This window comes from Macaca mulatta, chromosome 1, assembly GCF_049350105.2.
Source record: "Macaca mulatta isolate MMU2019108-1 chromosome 1, T2T-MMU8v2.0, whole genome shotgun sequence".
Lineage (NCBI taxonomy): Eukaryota > Metazoa > Chordata > Mammalia > Primates > Cercopithecidae > Macaca > Macaca mulatta.
In genome coordinates, this window is record NC_133406.1 from 121,389,510 (window position 1) to 121,407,412 (window position 17,903).

The window sequence follows — 17,903 nt, forward strand, 5'->3', positions numbered from 1 at the left end:
TGTTAAGTAATTTTCCCTCAAACTGATTAAAAGCCAATGTAATCTCCATGTCTCTTGGATGGCTTATACATAGTTCTTGCCAGAAAAAAAAGTTGTGGCTTATTTGTTCTCTTGAGGTCTCACTCAAATCAGTAAATCATTACTCATTTTTGAAATATCTAAAGTCTAAGAACTTGGCCCTAAACCAATGAATAGGGAGGCAAGTGTTGATGAAAAAGGCCAGGACTAGTATGGCAAGCAGGGAGAGAGCTGGCTGAGAGAGACACGGTCTGACTTTCAGCACTTAGGAGAAAAGATGCTTCCAGCTTGTTTTAGGGAATCTTGGGAGCTGTGATTTGGACTGGGTGCCTCTATTTCTCAGGGTCCAGGTCCCATGTGGTCCTTTAGAACTGAGAAGCAGGAAAGTGCCAGATCCATGAAGATGTTTCTTCTGAACTACGAGAAAATTGGCAAAGTTGGGAAAACTGACTTCCTTTGCTACCAAACGTCTTGTTTCCAGTGACTTTGTGGGAAAATAGTGTAGAAGATGATGTTCAAAACAGGTTCATCAAAGAAAATGTGAACTGCGAGTATTTGGTGGTGTTTCTGAAAAGGTTGCAGTGAGGCAAAGGCCCATCGTAGAAATTCCTCAAAGTCCAGATTCTTAGCAAGGAAATGGTTAACCAGTGAGAGACTTGGAAGGGCTCTGCACATGGCTGCATTTTATAGGACAATATGGAAGATGTTTTTAATAAGGAACAAAATCCTGAACAAATGGCCAAGGGATTATATGGTTTGCATTTGAAAGGTGAAAGGTTGCAGTAAAATGCCTTTTCTATAGCTAGACATGTGAGTTCAGGATGCCTGTGTGCACACAGGGGTGCATGGCATGGAGAGAGGGAAGAAAGGAAGAGGGCTGTGAGAATGTTTTCCTTGCGAGGGCTGTAGATTTGATCATTAACCACAACACTTCTCTGCCCTCCCCACTCCATCTTTTTGTCCATTTCTATCTCTATTTCGTTTCCCTGCTTATCTGCCCTTCTCTTTTCCTCCTTTGATTCTCTGTTTCTTTCCCATTACTTCTCCATTCCTGTAATCTCTTTGTTTTTCTCTCCTTTCCCCTGTCTCAACTTGTTTCCTGGACCTCTGTCCCTTCTCTGCCTCTGTCTCTGAATTTTCCTCTCTTTCTCTTTATCTCAGATATGTGTATCATAGCTCCAAGTGGATGGTGGCTGGCAATGCTGATTCCCCTGTGCCCCCAAGAGTTTATATACACCCCGATTCTCTGGCTTCTGGAGACACCTGGATGAGACAGGTGGTCAGTTTTGACAAACTCAAGCTCACCAATAATGAATTGGATGATCAAGGACATGTGAGTCAAAGAATCCTGTCTCCCCTTTCTTTCTCTCTTCCTCTGTTTGTTTTAGAGCTGGCTAGCCCCTGTCTTTTTCAAATAGGTAAAATAAGGAATCTCTGTGCCACTTTAAGTCATTTTAAGTAAGTAAGCATAAAAGTGTTTTTTTTTCCAGTTAAATTCCATTTATTACAAATCTAACATTTAGCAAACATCTGTTATACATCAAGTTGTGTTTACCAGACAAAGTCCTTGTGCTCCAGAGGCTTACAGTCTAGTCGAGGAGGCAAGACAGAAAAACAAGACAAATTAACCAGTGGTAAAAGAAATCACAACATTCAGTAGAATAACCCAAAGGCCATAAAACAAGAGAAACAAGTGAATGACAGTTTCAACTAATTTGTCAAGAATTTTTTTTTTATAGGGAAGACTAAATCTTAAGGTTTTCCAGGTATAACTGGAGCATGTGATACTATAAATATATCTTTGGCAGTGAAACATATATTGAATTTTCACTGAATGGCAGGACCCATACTGGGTGCTATGGGAAGATTGAATAAGTTAAAACCATTGCTTCCATCTTCAAGGAAATAACAATTTTCTGAAAGAGTGAAAACCCATATCTACCATTCACTCTCACATAACAAAATAATGTTCACATATTCAATAATGAATGCAAATAATAGAATGTAGAAATTTAAAGACAGCATGAATACATGCTGAAAATTTGAAGCTGGAGGGAATAACTAGTCACATGGCAGAGGTTCTGAGACCTTTTAGTGATATGTTGTCCATTGGTACTAGAGAAGTCATTCGGCATTATCCAATTGAAGCAAACATATTACTTTTACCATCCATGATAAGGATGTCCTGCTATTTGGTTCCATGTAATGCTATTTAATCGCTTAGTTCTTCCTGGCAAGTATACTGATTTCTAGTTTTCTGTACATCTCACCTCCACTCTGTCCTTTTCCTAGTGCTTCTACTTAGTGATATATTTTGCATGAGAGCAAAATGTGGGTTCCTTAAAGCCAAGCCTGGTACAAGTCCCCTTTTTATTTCAGATCATTCTGCACTCTATGCACAAATACCAGCCTCGAGTTCATGTGATTCGCAAAGACTTCAGCAGCGACCTTTCACCCACTAAGCCTGTTCCTGTTGGGGATGGAGTGAAAACGTTCAACTTTCCTGAGACTGTGTTCACCACAGTTACAGCCTATCAGAACCAGCAGGTAAGAGGTGGCCCTTGAGAGTCTTCTGCTACATCTCTTTTTAAGGCAAGAAATGCTTAGTCCTGCATGGCACTGAAGAGTTAGTATGAGAGAAAAGAGTTTTTCAGTACACACAAGGCATTGGTGATAACAATATGGTAGTGCCTAGTAACAGCTTACACCATCTAGGTTTAGATCAGAGACAAGATCTTGACTGAGAAGACCAAACCTATTAAATTATTTTTATGTCTCTCTGTACTTGCACCTGTGTTCATGATCTCTACTACATCCTGGCAAATGATCCTCATCATTTGGAATTCCTTTGCAAGTACTGAGGTTTGAGTCATGCCTTCTCTCTTATACACAATTTTCTGTGTATCCTTCCACCAGGCTACATCAAAGTCATCAAGCTATTGTGGGTCTATTTAAGACTCACCACTTCCACTTACACTTTCAGATTAAATTTACTTCTGTGTGACCACCAGCCACATCATAAGATCTGTAAGTTTATATCTGTAATACATTCATTCATTCCATAAATATTTATTGAGAACATACTATGTTCCAAGTTTAACAGAGAAATAGAGCTGATTAAGATGTATTTTTTGTTCAAGAAAAGAAGAATTTTTGTTGAATGAAAGACGTGTAAATACATAATGATAGGAAAATGAATTAACTCAATAACAGAGATGTAGGCAGAATGTTTCTTGGTTTGTGGAATAAGGTAAGTTTTCCTGGAAGAGTTGACACTTTTCTGATGTACACACACACACACACACACACACACACACACACACACTAGCCAGAAGAATGCAGGAGAAATATGTGTAGGAGAGGGGGAAGGAGAAGTCAAGTCTAGAATTACTGTGGGTATTCTAAACATGTTTTTTGTTTTTGTTTTTGTTTTTATATATTTTTTTGGAGGAAGGTGGCTAGGTGGACTTATAAGTGGTCTCACTTTACACAACTCCCTAAAAATTGCATAAGAATGCCATTTTTATTAATTGGATGATATTTAATTATTTGTCAAAATATGTAATTACAAAGACTCTGCAGTGAACCTTTCCAAAACAAAGAATTTTTTTGTTTATTTTGCTTGAAACTGTGCTTACTTTTATTTGGGGCCTATGGAAGCAAAGTGAGTGTACACTGTTATACTCAATACCTTTTGTGTTGGATACTCTGCTTCGTGCTCTAATAGTGAAAGCAATATATAGAAAAGCATTCATTTACTAATTCTTTATCAAGTGATTATTATGTGCCAGGCAGCTGAAGGTGAATTATGTAAGTATTGACTCAGATAAAAAGGGTATTTCTATCTTTCATGGTCCTTCTGCATAAGATTCCTTAGGTATTATTTACTTTCAGAGGAATTTGACATACAATAACCCTTAGTGCACTAAATGTTAAGTACTATACAGTGTTAGACTTCTCAGCAGCTGTAAAGTGTTTCCAACTTCAGATTTTCCTAGTGAATGCTACATTTCATCAAAAATAGAAGAAGAGCTTTAGTTTGGTTTGGGTGCTATTTAAGAAACTATTAAACTGTCTCAAATTCCTTAGATAGTAAAAATGCAGAAGCCATGGAGGATCCGTACAGAAAACTGTAATAATTAAGATTTTTCAAGCTCCGATACAAGATATAGCATCAATATAGACATGGACTTTGGAGCAACCAGAACTTTGGGATTAGTTCTGGCTCAGAAGAGGGGGAGTAAGAGTCTGAATTCTCTGAATAACTGATTAGACTTTTCTAAGAGTACTCCAGCCACCATTTAAAATAGTTAGTTTCTGATGAAGGCAGTGATGTCACAATAAATATTTCAACATCAGGATTTACTTTGTAGAACACTGAAGAACAAACATTCTACTGCCTTATTGAGATCAGTTATAGAGACCAGGAGAGCCAGTATTGTAACCCAAGTTGAAACTAGAAAGCTACAACTCACTTTGGCAATGAAAGAGGACCAAGCATGGATTTTTGACAGCCTCTTCACATCCTCTACCTTCTTTCACAGATAGTGTTCTAGCACATGAGTACATTCTATCATAGAAATATTTTGTTTACATCTGGGCTGAAGTGGGAGCAGGATACCATGGTTAAGATCATGAAATTTGGCAGCAGATAAACTAGGTTTGATTTCTGATCCTTTCATTGACACTGTGTGGCATTAATTCCTTTCAACTTGTGTTTCCGGTCTTGAAAATGCACCTACCTCATAGAGCTATGAGGACTACCTAAGGGAACGTGTGTAAATTCACAGATACAAACCTGACATCTAATTAATAGTAGTCAGCCTACATTGCTCCTTGGCTGGGTCTGAACAGGCATGAAAAGTGGGGCATAGAAGCAATTTTAAAGAATAAATTGCTTATTAAGGAAAAAGTGCATTGTTGGAAATTGGAGGAGCTGCAATGGCTCTCAAAGGAATTATAATCCATAGGTAACTACTTTGATCTCTCTGTGGTCATGTCATATTGTTGAATTCATGATGTGCTGACATTCAAAATAGATGCGTCATACTCAATTCTGCCCATTTGGGATCAAGATGACAGCTTTTGCCTGTTTAACAAGCCTCTAATCCCTGGATAAATCAACAAGCATGCTTATTTAACATTCCCTTTGGCTGTGCAGATATGATTTAATATAATACAGTAACTTCTAGTAATACAAAATAACCTTGAGTCTTTCCCCCAGGGATCCTGAAGTTTGCATCCTGTAGGTCAGAGCTGTTACCTAACTATACTTTTCAGACTTGTTCTGAAGATGCCAGGTAGCATAAATTTTTCTCTTTTGTGAGCTATTTTCACCTATGACTGTGTTTTTATTCTTCATAACCTTCTGGAATGAGAACAATCAATATGGCAAAATTATTTACTTCATCTATTTCTTTTTAAGGAAATGGTTAGTAGGCCTGTGAAACAGTAAAGAGAAAAAAATTTAGTGGTAGGTCCTTAGTGTTCTCAGGAACTTGTTTGGGGAAACACTGAAGAAAAGACAATAGAGGGAATGTAATGGAAATGGAACATTACCCTGACTTTCTAATGAAAAGCACTGTCCTGCTTCACAGACAGCAATGAACTAGACATTCGGAGACCTGGGTTTTAGTCTTAAATTTTCTACTAGCTACACACGTTGCTCTGAGCAAGTTGTGTTTTTTTTTACAATCATCACACTTCAGTTTCTTCTCTTAGAAAATGAGGAATTGGCCTGTGCTTTATAAGGTCCCTGCCAGCTCAGGAATTCTAATTTATCCCTCTTTTTTTCTGCATGATTTTTAATGAGGATTGGGAGCAATTGTTCTCAAACCAATACAATCAACACGATTTTCAGCTACTGAAAATTATTACAATGTTCATGTCTGAAAATTGTTTTTATTCACCAGATAATCTATACCAATACATTTTTAATAAGTCTACACTTGAAAGGTATGAACATGGTGTTTTGTAAATAAGATATTCCCCAATATACTGTTTATTTGTGACTCTTTTCAGTTCTCTTGCTGTTTTTATTTTTTGTTTGTTTGTTTTTTGGGATAGGGTCTCGCTCTGTCAACCCAGGCTGGAGTGCAGTGGTGTGAACATGGCTCACTGCAGCCCTGGCCTCCTGGGATCAAGCCGTCCTCCTGCGTCAGCTTTCTGTGTAGCTGGGACCACAGGCGGGTATCACCATGCACATCTAATTATTTTGATTTTTTTTTTAGAGATGGGATCTCATTTTGTTGCCCAGGCTAGTCTTGAACTCCTGGGCTCAAGCGATTCTCCTACCTCGGCCTCCCAAAATGTTGGGATTACGAGTGTGAGCCTTCCGTTGTTAAACACCGTGTTCCTGCTAACTTCCATCTTGTCACCTAGGTTGAACACCTGGCTGTCACAACATCCAGTCTGCCACTAATGTATTTTGCTTCTACTGATAGAATATTTTCTTCTTTCTAATCTAATTGATTTTGCCCTTGTTCTGTTCCTGCCTTGCCCCGACCTTGGGTTCTTATGATAGCTTCCAGTTAGGTCACCTGGACTGCAAGCTTAATGTCTCACAAGACATCCTATACATCATTGTAAAGCACAGCGATAATTGCACCATTTCTATGCCAAAAATTGTCAATGACTCCTCAGTGCCTAGGGAGTCAAGTCCTGGACCCCGAGCCTTTCCGATAGTGTCCTCTGTAGCTAAAAACCAACTACATTTCTAGGCTCAATTTCTGTTATTCCTCCTCACACATCTACAAGAGAGTTGCAATCTGGTCAGATTTTTACTGTTGCCTGAACTTTGTTGCATCCTTGCCTTTGTATGTCCCTTTTTCTTTTCTGGGAATGCCCTTCACTTTCATTTTTATCTGTCTTGATTCCTTCTACTCTTCAAAAATTCAGTGAAAATACCATCCCCTACCACTTCCTTCCTTTTTTTCAGCTGCAAATGAGCTCTCCCCAGTTAGAACTGTTAGGGGGCTGCACTCTCTCACGACCTCATCACATTGTAACTTTGGCGTGCATCCCCACTCTTTCTCTTGATATTTTGAGCTTTTTAAGAACAAAAGTTGTACCTTTTACAAATAAAGAGTATGATGTAGAAAACCTGAAGTTGGGAGTTAGGAGACTTGAGTTCTAGACCCAACTCTGCAGTTGACAGACGGTACTACTTTTGACAAATCACTCTACCTTAGTATTCTCATTTACAAATTGATGATTTGGTCTGAATCAGTACTAGTCTATGGAGAAGGTTTTATGGTCCACTGAAAAATGAGAAAAATATACAAATATAGAGACTTTTATGAATGTAGACTCTCAATTTAATAGACTTTATTTTATTTTGTCTTTCCTACTTTTTAGATATAAAAATGTCACTATTTTATGAAATTATGAGACAGGAGAGAGTAGATAGGTGTTAACTGTCTCCATTTGGTAGAATGAAAAATTGGGATGTAATGTTGATTCCTCAAATGATGGGAGGGGGATTAGAATTGGCCTAAAAAATTCTGAAGCACATCTCCATAATTCTAAGATATTTGTGTCTGACCTATATTGCATAGCACTGAATATATGTGGTTGGCAAATGACTGAAAGGAAACTGAATGAATGATTAGCTGACACGACTCTATCACTGGTTCCTTTATATATCTGGGGTTCTTTTTCTTTGGATGTAAGTAGTAGTGAAGAGAGCTTTTCTATTTTCATGGAATATGTTATGCTTTTCTTTCCCCATTTTCCATTCCTTCCTTCCATCCTTGCTTACTGACCGATAGACTCTTAGGGCTGCTAGCATACTGAAGTTATTATTACTATTATTTGCTCTCTATGTGCCAATTTGGCAGACCTGTGGCAGAGAGAAAGGTGCAGCATGCCCAGAATCTCTTCATGGGGAATAAAGTGGTAGATGTGGGAATAAAGGTGACTCAACACTTCATGCTTTTTCGTAGAAGAATCTGACGCCAACACATTCTCACAGAATTAGCAAGAAATTTCCATTGCAAAGCCTTTGTCTTCTCTAAGGGAAAAAGAATGCTGAACGTTGATTTTTGTTTTCAAACAGGAAACTAGATTTCAAAAAGACATGGCCTTGTTCTCCCCAGGTAACACAGTCTTATTTCTTGATGAGAATTGGCTACATGAACCAGATAGGAAGTCGGAAACCACATCCAGGTTTGTGCGAGCAAATCCAATAGGATTTCTGAGCCCCTCATTATGGTCTAAACTAGAGAGCCGTTTTGCTGGCTCAAATCAGTGTGGAATTTTTTTCATATGGGCTAAGGTTTTTTGTTTTGTTTTGTTTTGCCCCCTATGGAAAACCTTTCAAGCAATATAGTATGAAATAAAAATAACGTAGAGTGTTAATAAGAGAAGGCCCTTTCAGCCTTGGTACTGTAAAACCATACTCAGGATATTCAAGTTTCATTTCCTTTTCAGGTTGTGCTATTTATGTCTGCCTGGTGCACTGTGAAGTATACCTCATTTATTAACTGCCTCCATGTTACTAGGCAAGAAGTCTGTGACAATGATTAACATTAATGGTGGCAAGTCGGCAACCACCCCCTTATGTGCCTCAGTGTTCTATAATTCAAACTATACAAATTAGTATAAGGTTACGGAAATAAAATCTGTAAAGTAAAATGCTTTTACAACCTCTGTATTTTCCTTGTCTTCTCATTATCATTGGGCAAAGTTTGGACATGTAGATTAGTAGACTTGTTTTAGTCACACAGGAGGTAGTACTAATAGACCTTGTTCTCTTAGTATAGGATTTTTGTCTCTAATGCCTCTAGTGAAAGCAAATAGAATCAAGAGCATTGTTTGGTCTACATTCTCTAAAACTTATCATGGTTTTGGGATTCTTGATCCCTAGCTCTCAAATCATCATTTACTCATTCACTCGCTCATTGAATAAATATTCATTGAGCATGTCACACTAGATTCTGCTTAATTAAATGGTGTACAAAATAGACATGGTTCCTACCTGTGGTCCAGGGGGAGTTACATTTAATAAACATATAAATACAAAAATGCATGTGTAATTACCAATTGGGCTAAGAGCAAAGATGGAATTTAAAAGGGTGCAGTTAAGAAGAGTAGCAGAATTATCCTATTTTGGAGAGATGATCAGAGATCTCTCTCAGGAGATAACATTTTGACTGAGACTTAGGACGAGGAGTCAGGTATGTGCAAAGTAGAGAAATGCGCATTTCAAATCTGGTTGTAGTGCAAATGTGAGTAGTCTGAACACAGAAGGGGCTTGGCACAGTCCAGCACTGGGAGCATCTCAGTCTGGCTGAGTTGCTCAGTCTGCCCTGAGCCTGTGGATCAAGGCAAGGGAGTGTGAATGGGTTGGAGAGGCAGGCCAGAGTAAGGGCCTGCTGGCTCTGCAAGGCTGGGCAAGGAATTTGAATTAAATTCTGAGTGGCAGTGGCCACTAAACAGAATGACATGGTCCAGTTACATGTTAACAAAGACCAATTGGGGTGCTGGGTAGGGAAGAGGTTGTACAGGGATGAGAATGGAAGAAAGAAGTTCAGTTCTAATGCCACCTAGAATAGTTCAGTCAAGAGATGATGACATGGGCTAAAGTTTCTGGAATATGTGTCATTCTTTCCCACTTTGATATTCATGCTTCCATAGGGCCTTTCTTTAAAAAAACTTTAAATTAAATTTGATTTTAAGTTCCAGGATACATATGCAGGATGTGCAGGTTTGTTTCATAGCTAAACGTGTGCCATGGTAGTTTGCTGCACCTATCAACCCATCACCTAGGTAGTAAGCACCACATGTATTAGCTATTTGTCCTGATGCTCTTCCTCTTCCACTCCCTGACAGGCCTCAGTGTGTATTGTTCCCTTCCCTGTGTCTATGTGTTCTCATCATTCAGCTCCCACTTATAAGAGAGAACATGTGGTGTTTGGTTTTCTGTTCCTGTATTCATTTGCTTAGGATATTGACTTCCAGCTCCATCCATGTTCCTTCCAAGGACATGATCTCATTCCTTTTTATGGCTGTGTAGTATTCCAGGATGTATATGTATTACATTTTCTTTATCCGGTCTATTATTGATGGACATTTTGATTGATTCCATGTCTTTGTTATTGTGAATAGTGCTACAGTGAACATACACATGCATATATCTTTATAATAGAATGATTTCTATTTATTCTGGTTCTAGGTATTTGAGGAATTGCCACACTGTCTTCCACAATGATTGAACTAATTTGTATTTCCACTGACAGTGAAAAGTGTTCCTATTTCTCCACAGCCTTGCCAGCATCTGTTGTTTCTTGATTTTTATTTATTTTTATTGTTTATTTCTTTATTCTTTTTTTTTGGAGACAGAGTCTCATGCTGTCATCCAGGCTGGAGTGCAGTGGTGCAATTTCAGCTCACTATAGCCCCTACCTCCTGGGTTCAAGCAATTCTCCCACCCCAGCCTCCCAAGTAGCTGGGACTACAGGTGCACGCCACCATGCCTAGCTAATTTTTTGTATTTTAAAGTAGAGATGGGGTTTCAGTATGTTTCCCAGGCTGGTCTCAAACTCCTGAGCTCAGGCAATCCACCTGCCTCAGCCTCCCAAAGTACGAGGATTACAGGCGTGAGCCACCATGCTTGGCCTCTTGACTTTTTAATAATCACCATTTCTGACTGGCGTGAGATGGCATCTCATTGTGTTGACTTGCATTTCTCTAATGATCAGCGATGTTGAATTTTTTTTCATGTGTTTGTTGGCCACATACATGTCTTCTTTTGAGAAGTGTCTGATCATATCCTGTGTTACAGAGTACCTTTCTTAAGAAATGCTTCCTTTGTTCCTTTTCCTTCTCTTGTGTTTTCATTAAAATCCTACACATCTTTCAAGGCCTGGCTCACATGCTGTCTCTAACATGAAACCCCAGAGCCCTTCAACATGGAGTAATTCCTACTTCGTCTAAGCTCTCAGGCTACTTTGCCTTTATTGTGAACTTTATGACCTTCTTTTTTATATTGTAATTGTTAGTGCACGTCTGCTTCTTTCTTCTAGATTATAAGCTCCTTGAGGAAGAATGGATGACACATAGCTATACACTGGCTGTACACCACTCTGTCACCTGTATTGCTTGTCACACTGCTTTGCACACAGAAGGCACTTGATGATAAATGATAAGTGGCACAACCATGCTCTTCATAAAGCTCTCTAATTCTCACATTAAAAGCTTTAAAACAAGTGCACAGATACTGTTTTTTCTAACATTTGAGGCATTTGCTATTAAATTTCCATGCATACCCATTGACCTGGGATCCAATGAGCTGTGGGAAATATATTTTCAACCATTTCTCCCAGGCCCATGAAGTTGAGTGCTGTTATATTTACAGGGGTCTGTGGAGACCCCCAAAACATGGCATCACAGTCATGTGTCAGAAATCCCTATCATAAATGAGTTGGACAGGATAAACCAACTTGAAAGAGAAAATAAAATATTATAACCCAAACTTGAAAAGAAAATATGGTGCATGGTTTATTGCTGTGGATTATGGAGGAAGAAAGAACTGATTTTAAGTCAACACAGAAAAGCAGTGACACTCTTTAAACTCAATACAGTATTCATATGGCAGACACTCAACTTTAGAAAGTCAAACCTTTAGGGTCCTGCTCTGGTCTATAAAATACATGCAAAATTGCTTTGCTACATTATTAGTGCTGCATAATTAGTGTGCAATTTTAAAGGCAAGGAATATTTAGGGAGAAAAATAACTTTGAAGCCTTGAAGACTCTTTCAAGTCAGAGTCTGTTCGTCAGAATCTCACATTGCTTTAAAAGACCTTTAAAGACTGCGGTCTTGGGAAATTCCACTCTGATAAAATGAGGTGAAAGAGAACTAGGAAAGATTTGCAATGTAGGAAACAACTTGAGCTGTCTTGGTGATGAGTTCTGCAATTATTAAAAATATGAAGATGATCTTAAATAATGAGATTCCCTTATTTCTAGAATCACCTTGCACTGAGAGTGCCTTCCTTCTTTCCTGAGCTCCCTAGCACCTATCCCTAAGTCTCCATTGCTCGAATGTAGTGAGTCATTAACAATTGGTGCAGACACAAAGGTACCAAGACTGAAAGTGGAAACACTAGAGTGCATATGGAATATGTTGTTCAGGCTTGTTCTAGTCTACAGGCATGAGGGCAATGTATACAACCATGGCAGGGGTTGCCAGAACTAAGATAGGATGCAATGGATGGGGACTTATGCGTTAAGTGGAGGTTGAACCACATGTCCCCTGAGGACCAAGCTGGTGACACAATTGGATGTGCTAGGTTGGTCAGCCTTATGAAACTGGCTCTTTATTTCTGATTTGCTTGTGATTCTTGGAGACTGGATGACATGTACTGCATCCTGCCCCGTTCAGTCTCACATTGTGGATTTTCCTTTGGCTAAGACCCGGAAAAAATCTGCTTTTTCTGTCCTTTACATGAACATTTCAGGTCATTAAATGAATAATTTCTAGTGGTAGGAAAGGCATGCCTTCAGTGAAATGGCAAATGCAGTCAAGTTTTGGGGTCTTTCAGGCTGAGGCAGATTGTCTGGTGGTCTGATTGCACCTAACTGAATTGACTGAGTCCATTATTAATTATTAACTCACTTGCACATAATTTGTTTACCGATTCATTCAACAAGCATTTTTTAAGTGCCTCCTGTGTGTCATGTACTATGGATATGACCATTGACCAGTTTTCCATTTCAATATCTGTCTAGGCAAGTGATTTATCACCACTCTGGGGCAAGGAAGGTGAGTAGAAGAGAGTTTATAGAGTCACATACTGGGCAAACTTTAGTTTTTATAGAGAAGTGAGTCAGGTGGGTCAGACATCTGTGTGCCAGGCCAAGTTCTATATCCAGCTTCAAATTAAATCTCAAGCTGAAAGGAAATTAAGTAAAAGCAACAGCTGTTATTAAAAAAGTGATTTTTGTAATTTTCTAGGAGTACTAAAAAAGAAATCAGTTAATATAAAAGCAATTCATACTTATTTGTTTGTTTCTAGATTACCAGATTAAAAATTGACCGAAACCCTTTTGCTAAAGGATTCAGAGATTCTGGGAGAAACAGGTAAGAATCACCGGGGAAGAGGCACTTCTTTTCTATGTGACATTACTTCCTTCACATCCTGCTGATGGCTGATGGTTCCTGCCTTTTAGAAAACACCTGTATGCTCCGCCACTGTGTACACTTCAGCAAAGAGAAATGGATAGCTAACCTAAGAATCAAATTCTTTGTTGCATAGCCTAAATCACCACATCAGATCCCTCATGCTGTGTTCTTCCCTGTGTCATATTTAGTAACTGAGTCACTTAAAACAAGTTTTATGGTAATTTATTATCATTAAAAGATTGCCATTTTTTCTCTGATATGTATTTGTAGGTGGCTTCAGCACCTGCAGTGATATCTCATCTATTTCGCATTACCAGGAAACAAGGAGTTGTAGACAAATAACATTTTTTCCAGAAAATTACTCCCTTAAGAGCTAAAACAGTGTGAAAAAAAATGTAACTGCTTTTCTCCTGGGAAATAGTTCCAAAATATATCAGATGCTTCCTGCTTTAGAAAAGAGAGTTTATAGAACCCCCCTTTCTTGATGACTTAGTCTCAGTCATTATAACTAGGTTATTATATAGTGAATCTCTTAAGAATTGCTGAAGTTTATAGGACTATTTGCTCCTGCTATAAATGTCCTTACAGACTGTGTCATTTCTCTGGATGATACTTCTTTCTGTTCTCTAAATTCTTTCTCACTCCTCCTATGTAAAATTAAAAGCTGTTACCTATGGAAAGTTAGGAGAGAATCAAAATGGGTCGGGAAACCAGCTGTATCTAAGATTATGCAATCAGAAAATTTCATCTTATATATACAATATTGAATTCACAAATGTGACACATCTGTCTCATAAAGTGCGTAGGCTTTGCAATGACTATTTTAATAGATTTTTTCCCATAATTTGAGGGCATTTATTTACATTCAAATGACAGATTACCAGGAGTTATCTTCAGTATTCTCTCTGTAAGAGTTTTCAAATCAACCAAAAACTTTTATTTAAAAACATTTTGTGAAATGTGCAGTGCATTATATTAGATCCAGATTTATGCTAAAAATCAGTTATGGCAATCATTTTCTTTACAAAATGATTTATGAATCACTTCTCTACTACATGTATGTATGTTTAAAATATATTTAGATTTGAATAAAATTGTATTTACCTCAGAATTTTAAAAAATTATATGTACCGAGAAAAGTAAAAATCACTTAAACTTCCAGCTTGTGGATGATAAAATTGAGCAATATATTTTTGGTCAAGCAACTACTAGTTAGTGGCAGAGCACAGTAGAACTCAGGCATGTGGACTACATGCCAAATGCTTTTTCCTTTCGATCATTCGTTGTTTATAACAAGACAGAGGCCCTCATTTTCAAAATTTAGCCAGTGAGGAATGAATACCTATTACTTTCATTTCAGATGGCCCGTCCTCTTCCATCCCATTAGCTTATTTTACATGTCCAGGTCAGCAGAATGTGCTTGCAAGCCATTTCCTGTTGCCTTTTTTCCAAGGTGTTCTGCACTGTGGGCTAACTGAAGACCTTGTTAGTGATAAGGAGATCAAAAATAGAAACTGGCCTTTTGTAGAGAAGCCCCTAGACCTGTCTTGGTGGTGATTCTTTGGGGCAGGACTTTCATGACAGGCTATTTCTGGAGGCAGGCCATGGTATGCAAGGGCTTTTAAGACCTTTAGCTTGGAGTACATGGATAGATTTTTCAGGAGTTTCAGATATTGTAGGTAAGGTTGTGTTTAGATGAATAGATGTACATTTTTCCTGGAGAGAGGTCTATACCTTTCTTCAGATTTTCAAAAAAGTCTTAAAGTTAAGAATTTCTGCTCTAGATACAACTTTCTCTCTCTCTTAAGGGTTCCAGCCTACTGGTGTTAGTTATTAAACTACTTCTTTCTTTTTCCTTCCTTCTGTATGTCCAATAGCATTTAGTATTTGCTTATTTTATTCTTGGCGCTTGAAATATTTTATTTTCTTTGCTTTTTTTCTCCCATTTGAGTCCGTGTTTTTCAGAGTTTTTGTTCATTTTTCTAAAGTTGAATTTGATTTCTAAATAAGTACTTTCCTATGAGCAGTCACCCATTCCTTGGAAATTGCCATCTGAATGTACTTTGACCATTTGTTGTCTGCACTGCAAAGGCATCGAGAAATATGTAGGTCAATTGTTGATAAATGCGAAGAAGAAAAATAAATCAGATTAAGAGGTAGAGTGAGAGGTGGAGACATTTTTACAGGGTGAATAGGGATGGTGTCTCTGATAAGATGCCATGAATGTTGCAAAAGAAACTGCCAGCTATGTACTCTGGGGCAGTGGAAACAGCGAGTGCAAAGATAGATGTGTGCCAGGCATGTCTATGATACATCAAGGAGGCCCTGTGACTACAAAGCATGACCCCTGCACAGGAACATGACTGAGCATCATGAGAATGAAGGTGCTGAGGCATGATTTATAACAGAAAAGTAGGCTAGATAAGCGAGTGTTGACCAGCATTAGATCTATGTTGTAGGAAATAGAGCCACTCTTTAACTTTGAGAATTAGACTGTTGTATCTTGAAGAATTTGCTGTTGGCTAGGAATTGTGATGACATCTCAGTTCAAGTACTGAGGCCCTCATTCCTCTACTGGCCTGAAGGCTGGTGACTGTCTTACTGTTCAGGGTGGACAGTTATGTGTGTGTCCTTCCTAATGAGCTCTATTCTCTCTAAGGGCTCCAGGAAAGCAGAACTATGGATCCTCATTAGCTCATTTCCCTGCATTATTTATTTATTCTTTTCTGATAGCATGGGAATTCTTCATTATGTTCCATCAAAATCTGAGGGCTACTTTAAGTACTATCAGAAATCTTATCAGTTAACTTACTGTGTTCCAGACCTTTAATTATGTTTTCTCTAATCTTGAAAACAACTTGTATTTTACAAATGAAGCAATTGAGGCTCAGAGAGGTTGGGCAGTTTTCCTACTGTCACATAGTAAAGCTGGAGCAGGTATTAAAGCCGACTCTGCCTGACTTCAAAGCCTGAATGCTTTGTGCTTTATCATGCTAACAGTTTACACTTGGCTTATCTTCAACAGATATTGAGAACAGAATCCCAACTCTAAAAGGCAGAATCCTACCTCTTAATCTGTGTAAAAACACTATTCAAGTCACCTAGAACATTTGCTTTTCCAAGTAACACAAACTATATATTCTTAGTTTGTCTTCGTAGTCTACTCCCCGTGACTTCATTATCAACTTTCTATCTCCGTGTAAATAAGTGTTTTCCTAGTAGACAATGGGAAGCCAGCCTGACTTTCCCTAGCAGATGAAACTATGACATTGAAGTCATGTGTCTCATGATGGGGCAAGGATGAATTACTAAAGATAGAAGCCATTTTTGTCCTTTAGCATTCTGGAAAACTGGATTAAAATAAATTGTTAAGGCAAGTAAGGGGGTCCTTGTATTTTTCTCTTTAAATATCTCAAAATTACCTGATAATCACACTTTAATTCTCACTGACGACCCACAGGATCTGATGAGGGCAACAATTATTAATGCCACTTTGCAGGTGGGAAATATTGATAGATGAGGATATAGAGAATTATTTGCAAATCTTCTGGGATCTTGTGGTTCTGCGCCAGAATCAGGACCCAGTTCACCACCTTCCATCCAGCACCTCATCTATTGCCCTTCCGTGGTAAAAAAGAAAATTCTAATTTTAAAATTTTAAATCTAAGATCTTCCCCATGCATTTTAGACATCAAGTGACTCATGCAGAGGAGCACGGTTGATGAGTTGCATATAAATGTACCCAAAACATACGGATTGTATTTCCTTTAAAAACACATGGGCTTAAAAATTAGGGGGGAAAGTGCTTGTCCAATGTTTTTTGGTTTTGCAGAACACAAAACATTTGTGGAAGACTTTGGAGTTACAGAGTTTGCCAAACCTCAAACCAAAACATGTTCAGGTTTGTCAATCTCAATACATCCTAGTACAATCCAGAGGCTCAAGAAAGAGGAATGAGAAGAAAGATGGGGAGGACGCAGCCACCCACAACACTCTCCTCAAATGCCTGTGAGAGTCTCTCTCAGCCCATAAGCCTCTCACACTCAGAACCATCCGAGTGTGGCCCCCTGGCTGACAGCTATGTCCTCTGAAGTGTAGAAAAGAGTGCTTGAAGGACCTGTGGCTGAGCATACTAGCTTCCCATTTTTCATATGTTGATGTAAAGAGACATCCGACTGGGTGCGGTGGCTCATGTCTGTAATCCCAGCACTTTGGGAGGCCGAGGCGGGTGGATCACCTGAGGTCAGGAGTTTGAGACCAGCCCGGCCAACCGGGTGAAACCCTGTCTCTAGTAAAAATACAAAAATTAGTCGGGCAAGGTGGTGTGTGCCTGTGATCCCAGCTACTAAGGGTGCTGAGACAGGAGGATCGCTTGAACCTGAGAGGTGGAGGTCGCAGTGAGCCGAGATCATGACACTGCACTTCAGCCTGGGCAACAGAGCGAGACTCTATCTCAAAGAAGAAAACAACGATAACAACCACAACAACAAAAACAAACCAGGGATATCCTTGGAGAAGTCCTCCTGGCTTCTAGCCCCATCACTTTCTCATTCCTCTAAATGGGAACCAGATCTGATTGGTGAGTCTGGAAGAAGGAACTTCCCAGATTCTTGCCTGCTTACCTGCAGAACATACATTCCCAGCTGTCTTTCCACTATGTGGAAAGTCTAGCAGAGGAGGCCTACATTTCTGGGGCATCGGCTTATTTCAGGGGAGTTCTAGCCAGGTCATTCAGCCTTCTCACCTATGCCACAACCCCC

General features: G+C 38.9%; 1 protein-coding gene across 2 annotated transcripts in view; it reads left to right on the forward strand.

Annotated features, from left to right (window-relative positions):
* TBX15 (T-box transcription factor 15) overlaps window positions 1-17,903 on the forward strand; it is a 106,683-nt gene that overhangs the window by 62,611 nt on the left and 26,169 nt on the right. For both annotated transcript variants that reach the window (XM_001113452.5, XM_015149141.3), the window contains exons 4-6: window positions 1,180-1,351; window positions 2,398-2,565; window positions 13,037-13,101. In XM_001113452.5, coding sequence (XP_001113452.1) covers window positions 1,180-1,351; window positions 2,398-2,565; window positions 13,037-13,101 — 405 coding nt within the window. The remainder of the gene's footprint in view (window positions 1-1,179; window positions 1,352-2,397; window positions 2,566-13,036; window positions 13,102-17,903) is intronic.